The sequence below is a fragment of the Eptesicus fuscus genome, chromosome 22, assembly GCF_027574615.1.
Source record: "Eptesicus fuscus isolate TK198812 chromosome 22, DD_ASM_mEF_20220401, whole genome shotgun sequence".
NCBI lineage: Eukaryota > Metazoa > Chordata > Mammalia > Chiroptera > Vespertilionidae > Eptesicus > Eptesicus fuscus.
Window position 1 is genome coordinate 27,308,969 of NC_072494.1, and position 6,850 is coordinate 27,315,818.

Below are 6,850 nucleotides of genomic sequence, written 5' to 3' on the forward strand. Positions count from 1 at the left end.
GGGAAAACTAGTCCTAAGAGAAACCTAGTAATAGGAAGCACAATCAGAACTTATAAAAAAAAAAATACTGGGGAAGGCTCACTCAAGGTTCACAAATGTCCTTTAAATTTTTAGCGTTTTTAGGTGAACTAAAGTATTACTTGCTTTATAAAACTCACATGCACTCTGTATTCCAAATATAAAACAACACCAGAGAGATCTTGATAGCTTGCCCTCTACTTTGATAGTGCTTCTTTTTCTATGTCCTTTCACATACATTAAAAAAAAAAAAAAAACACTCAAAAACTTATCATCAAAGCAATCTGGGAAATAGCACACCAGGTATCAGGATCCCCACTTTGTGACTGAGGAAGCTTAGGTACAGCAACCAAGTTCATTCATGGGGAGGAGAAGACTAACCCTCGACATGCCAGTCAGATGTCCACCGCCCCCCCTCCCCCTTGATGGTCTGTTCTGACTGTGTTGCTGACTCTGCATGTTCCTTGTACTGTGGCTAGATATTGATGAGTGTCTGGAACAGAATGTGCGCTGTGGGCAGAATCGCATGTGCTTCAACATGAGAGGAAGCTACCAGTGCATCGATACGCCATGTCCACCCGACTACCAACGGGATCCTGACACAGGGTAAGTCTTGCCTTCTCTTCCCAGACGTGCTCTTAAACATCCTTCTCCCTCTCCCTCCTTGACCACAAACTCTGTCTCTAGTTGTGTTTACCAGTAACTTACAGGAAGTCATAATCCAAGGGGATTTGGGGTGACAGTGTGTTCCTTCTTCAATGAATGGGCAAGAAATGAACTCATCCTGCGGTCCCCACGGCGACCTAATCTATCCCTCAGGGCCACCAAGGTTTCCCGGAGCCGTCTCCCCAGCATGGAATCCGCCATGCAACATCTAGAATTCTGCCTCAGCCATGAGCATTTTATGGGGTGTCTGCCTTTCCGTGAAATTTTCTGGTGTCCATTTGTGTTACCTCAGAGCTTGGAGGTCTCTGGGCACTTAGAGCATTCCAGGAAGTACCTTGGCTCTTACTATGATGACTCACGGCGACTTCATGAGAGAATGGAGATGAGCAAGTGTGAGTCAGTAGTCTGCCCGTTCATACATTTCCTGCTGTCTGAAACACTGTCTTTTCTGGGTTCTGAATAAACTGCTCTTCTATTGACTCCCTCTCCTTACAGAAATGTTCTACTCTGTTCAGGTTCCGAGTTAACGGGGTGCTTGAAATCAGAGATAATGCTCCTCATGAATAGGACCTGCTGGTAAGAAGGTAGATCTGAAACCAGATGCTGGTCGGAGCTCAAACTCTGCTTTTCCGATCAGCAGTGGCTACCAACTTCCTGTAACAAGGTCAAGTGTGGCCTGCCCAGGATCCACCAAAACGCGCCTCATAACTGGTCTAAGGGGAATAAGAAAGGGAGGGATTAAAAATCTAGACTTATGAAATGTCTACAAATGCTACAACTGAGGAATCTACTAGTATACATATCTTCAGAAAATGACCTTTTGTGCATTTTTTTAAAGTTTACTCTTTATTACCAGTGTTTTCTGGCAGACAATTCAAAAGTCATGATGACTTAAAAGCAGCGAAGGTGGGCTCATGACAAAGTACAGTGTTTCTCATCTAAAATAATGCGGCCGACAAATACAAAAGGAAGGGTTCTCTCCCCTCCCCCCCAGGAATCCTACTTTAACCTTTCATTATTTTCGAAAAATAAACCAAATATTATCAATATCTACTTCAGCTGTCCAACAGTGTTGGGGTAGATGTTAACATTTTTAAAAGCCTGCATTCCCTTTAAGAAGTACTGTTTCCAGTAAACGTACCGATGCTTCCATTTCCAAAACTGACTTTTTAACATTTCTCTTGTGGTACTCATCCTTACTTCCGTGGTTCAAAAGCTTCTGACTTTCATGGAGCTGAGAGATCGCTCTTTGACTCTAGACCAGCACGCTGTCATAGCCATCTGGCATCTGGTTTGAGTTAGCGACACTGAACGTGGGGTGAGCCTTTCTGCTCTCGCAGGCAGGCTGTCTCCTGCCTTTAATGCCTGAGAGTTGTCATGGATCAGCATCACCTGCATCATGTCTTCTCCTGCCTCCAAGCCAGGAAACTATATGCACTTCATGTGTTTGTTGTTCTCAGGTTCTGCCTCAAGAACTGTCCACCCAATGATTTGGAATGCGCCTCGAGCCCATATGCCTTGGAATACAAACTTGTCTCCCTCCCATTCGGAATAGCCGCCAATCAAGATTTAATCCGGCTGGTGGCATACACGCAGGATGGAGTGATGCATCCCAGGACAATGTTTCTCATGGTAGACGAGGAACAGACCGTTCCTTTTGCCTTGAGGGTTGAAAACTTGAAAGGGGTCGTGTATACCACACGACCACTCCGAGAACCAGAGACCTACCGCATGAGGGTCCGAGCCTTATCCTCCAGTGCCAGTGGGACCATTGAGTATCAGACCACATTCATAGTGTATATAGCCGTGTCTGCCTATCCGTACTAAGAAGCTCGCCAAAGCCAAAGCCACATATTTAAGCTGCATTAATCATGGGAATCAAGTTCGCTTCCAGGTTACCATCTCCTGAACGGTTGCAACCATGGCAACTTGAAAATGGTGCTATGCTCTGTTTTGTGTGTGTTCCCTGGTACTGCTGAGGTATTTTCAGGATCCCACCATGGCCACATCTTTTCCTTCAGGTCTAGCAAAGCCCCGTACCCTTTTCTTTATTTATTACACTGGAACGGTTACTTTCCAAAGATTATCTCTGAACATCCAACGGGACACATCAGTGATGTTTTATGGTGGCACAGTAGCTAAGATCGTTTTCCTTAAAAATATACAATAAACTTAACTATAATGATAATTCAAAGCCAAGTAGACTTTTGCGCATTTGGCCATTTTTAAAGTAATAAAACTGGTTGCTATATCTTTTGAGCAAAGCTTAAGTAACTTTAACTTATGAAGATGCTTTTTTAAAAAAAAAATAGTATTGATACTTTATTATAGGACTTAGACACCTCTTTTCACTTTAAGGAAAAAAAGAAACACCACTCGTTTTAGAAATATAGTACAGCTTCTAGAAGGTTATGATGATCCCAAATGGTGCTCACTTTGAACACCCAAAATAAGGATATTACTTTCAGTGAACCATTTATGATCATAGAAAAAAATACTACTTTGTCCTCAGATAATTGTTGATGGCATGGATCTTTGTTCATATATTTTGATATAATCTGCCGTCAGCTACTTCATTTTCACATTCCAGAATTGTTTTTACCTTCCTATCAGTTGGAAACAATTTCTTAAAATATCAATGGGACGGTTTTCTTTGTTTTTCTTGAAAAATCTCATATGTTAAATTAGCATAAATGTTAAACGTCAATACACTGTACGTGGTGGTAACAGACTCTGGAAGCAATTGCCAAGATGTATTCTATTTTTATGAAGTGTACATATATTACCTTAGTGTGTATTTTCTATGGAATATCTTGATGAACTCTTTTATAAAATTATTTTATAAAAATATAATGTTACAGGAAAACCAGCTAAAATAAAATTTTCACATCCTTTGTCTTAACTTTTTTGAAAACCTGAAATTTGTTTCCTCACAGCTATAACAGGTAATAAAGTGTATAGCCACATCCACATATGCATGTGGGTATGTGATACGTGTCATGATTTAATCACCACAGCAGCTCTTGAGATAGGTAATGCTGTATTGTTATTCACATTTTATAGGTCAAGATCCTGGGACTCATAAGTTATGTAACTTCCTTAAGATAGCATAGCCGATTAGTGGCAGAAATGGCATACCTTCTACCTCTTATGACTCCACATCAAACGTTATCTCATTGCCTAACAGTTTTCTCACTTACCTAAATAGTTTCTTTATATCTTACCTCAAGTAAATCCATCACCTACCTATAATAGGTAATAAACTACTGAAGGCCTAATCATGGCCTGTGATTGAAGGATTTTTTTTACCTAGAATCACATTATTCAAAGAAACCTGGAAAAATCATCTAGTCTACAGTTGGCAGGTGATTGCCTAACTCAGTGTTTGCCAAAGAATATTCTGTAGAACATGAGTTCAGTAAAAATATTTTTTGAGTCAACGGGCTCCATGGTCAAACAAGTTCGGAAACATTGTAGGATATGTCTTCCTATTAAATATTTACTGTGAACACCGACATTGAAGGATCGTAGCACCTCAGTAGAAAATAGATTTCATTTGTTCGAGTCAAAATATCCCCCAATATATCGTAACAACTCACTGAACACTTGGAGAAATGCTGGATTAATACAGTCAAGACATCTGTGTGACTCCTCAGGCCTTGGAAAGGACACTTACAGCCTATTTGGTAACCAGTTCCAGGTGGTGCCTGACATGTCCCATTGGCACATGACCCTGATTATCGAGCTTTCTAAAATTAAACCACATTAATTGTTCTCATTTCCTTTGTCCAATTTTTCTGCAAACATAGAGTGACCAGCCATGTACTGAGCAATCATATTTGTAGGAATAGACTTCTGGTTACTACACTATTTGATTTAGATATTCCTATGTGAAGCCAGAAGATCCAGCCAGAATCTTGACTATAACCTAGTACCTCTGACAAAATTGTATTTAAATACCTCATAACCACTCTAGTGGTTGAGCAGAGATAGGCAATGATATCAGTTATCAAGCCTGTTTGTTCCCTTAGGATGACAGAACAGGGTGTTGAAGCCCTCCACAGCATCAAGCAAAGCTGTAGGGAGCAAGCCTATGTCTTGTGTGTTACAACTACAGTCCTCAGAGCCTGCAAATTCCAAAGACCACGGAGGGATGACTAGCAGAAAAGGAAATATCTCCAAAGGGAGGAAACCAAAGGGAAAAATGAGAAATCTCATCAGTAATATTAAACTCAAATATGTACAATCCCTTACATGTTGGATGAAGTCTACCTACAGTACAGTACAAGTAATGAACCTAATGTTAATAGAAGAAGAAGTATGATCTGCACCAGTGGTCAGCAAACTTTTTCTGCAAAGGGAAAGATGGGCTTTATAGGCCGCATGGTTTCTCTTGCTACTACTCAACTCTGCTGATTTAGCACAAAAGCAACTATAGACAATCTGTATACGTGCATTTCCTGTGTTTTGTTGCTTTGGGTGGGTGGGGACTAAGAAGGTAGCATTGGCGTTGATGGGGAACAGGGAGGATGGATCCTGGTAGGAAGACATGTGAACGAGAAAAAGACGGACTCCACCAGTTGTCTTTGGAAAAAAATTTCCCATGATTTTACATTCATTCAACCAACACACAAGCTCCCTACTCACGAGTTGCAAGGAAAAATTGGTAAAGCGAGCCTATTCTTTTATCTTCCTCTCCTTTTAAGACTTGTTTTTCTCTTTAAGACTTGTATCCATTTTTGTTGGATTTCACAGAGTAATAATATGCCCATAGATTGTGTGTCTGTTAGGGGAAGGGTGCTATTTGACTCAAGAAGAAGCCCTGTGTTCTAGCCACCCTAATAATGTTTCTAATGATAATAATGCACTTTGACCCAGTGGGACAATTGCTTTCTTTCTTTCCAGGCATCCTTCGGGGGACAATGGGTCAAAGAGAAAGGCTTTAGCATGATTTTCTGGTGCTAGGAGGCTGCCCTTGTGCACTAGGCCACTTGGTTCTCATTCTCCTGGGTTTCAGGCTCCCAACGTACCTGATTTTCAATCGTGGAATCCACGTAAGTTGATCTAATATTTCCAGTTTCCTCCACCTCCATGTCAGACAGCAGGGTAGAGACCACTCATTGGACTCTGGCCCTGGCTCCTGAATAAAGCGTTTCCATGTGTGGAGGTGGTGCCTGACATGTCCCATTGGCCCCGGCTTATTCCAACTCTGTAGGGACACGGGAAGAATGCATCAGTGTATCAACATATTGCCCAGGTATCTAAAACACATTTTCAAAATGTCAAGTGATCCTTGATGACCAGTGTGCTGATTAACTGCAGCGTTCCAGGGGTCCTTGGAGGAGACAAGCTGAGGCCAAGTTTTCAATGTGTAATCACTGCTCCACTGAGTCAGAAAGCTCACTGCCAAGCTGGAGCAGTGGTAGGACATAAAACTAACTGGTCAGGATGATTGTAGTTTCCCAATCACCGTCCTCTGCCAAGATTCTGTTTCCAATTCTCTATTCTCAGAGGAGCAGCCTGGGAATTTGGAAATTCTTCACAGTGGTTTCAGGATGAGCTCCTCCCTCCCATTCTACCACCTCAACCTTCATACTGGCCATGATCCATCTCAGCTGCATCTGCTTGTTCCCATCGTGGTTGGTCCTCCCATCTTTCACATCAGCCTGTACCCAGTAGCAGAATTACCTTCTACTAGGATTGGTCTCTCTCTTTCTTGGAACCTTCAGGTCATACTTTCGAGTGATGTAGAGATGAAATTAAGCTGCAACCAGCCCCTCAACTAACTGCTGGCCACCCAGTAAGTTTGCACAGAGATATGAAAACTTAAGACAAAAACATAGGTTCCTCTTGAGCTAGGACACCTGCTTACACTATGAGTAGAGCCAAGGAACTCGCCAAAATCAGACTAAGGGTATTTTTTTATTTCTTTTTCCTGGGGAAGGTTGCCTCCCATTGTTGCACGGGAGATGGATGGGAGAAATCAAGAGATTGCGAATCTCAATGGAGAAAGCTCAAAGAAAGAAACACACCAAATAAGAAAACCAAGCTTTTAACCCTCCTGTTCATTCCATTAAATGTGCCATTCCTGAACACCATGGGGCGGTTCCAGAATTATCACTGACAATGTGGCTGCTGAGTCATCAACAAAAGAATTGTCTTTACA

The 6,850-nt window shown here is 41.7% G+C and overlaps 1 protein-coding gene across 1 annotated transcript in view; it reads left to right on the plus strand.

Annotated features, from left to right (window-relative positions):
- HMCN1 (hemicentin 1) overlaps positions 1–2,535 on the plus strand; it is a 379,559-nt gene extending 377,024 nt beyond the window's left edge. The window contains exons 106-107 of the mRNA XM_008145958.3: positions 498–624; positions 2,145–2,535. Coding sequence (XP_008144180.2) covers positions 498–624; positions 2,145–2,511 — 494 coding nt within the window. The 3' untranslated portion in view covers positions 2,512–2,535. The remainder of the gene's footprint in view (positions 1–497; positions 625–2,144) is intronic.
- The last annotated feature ends 4,315 nt before the right edge of the window (positions 2,536–6,850 follow it).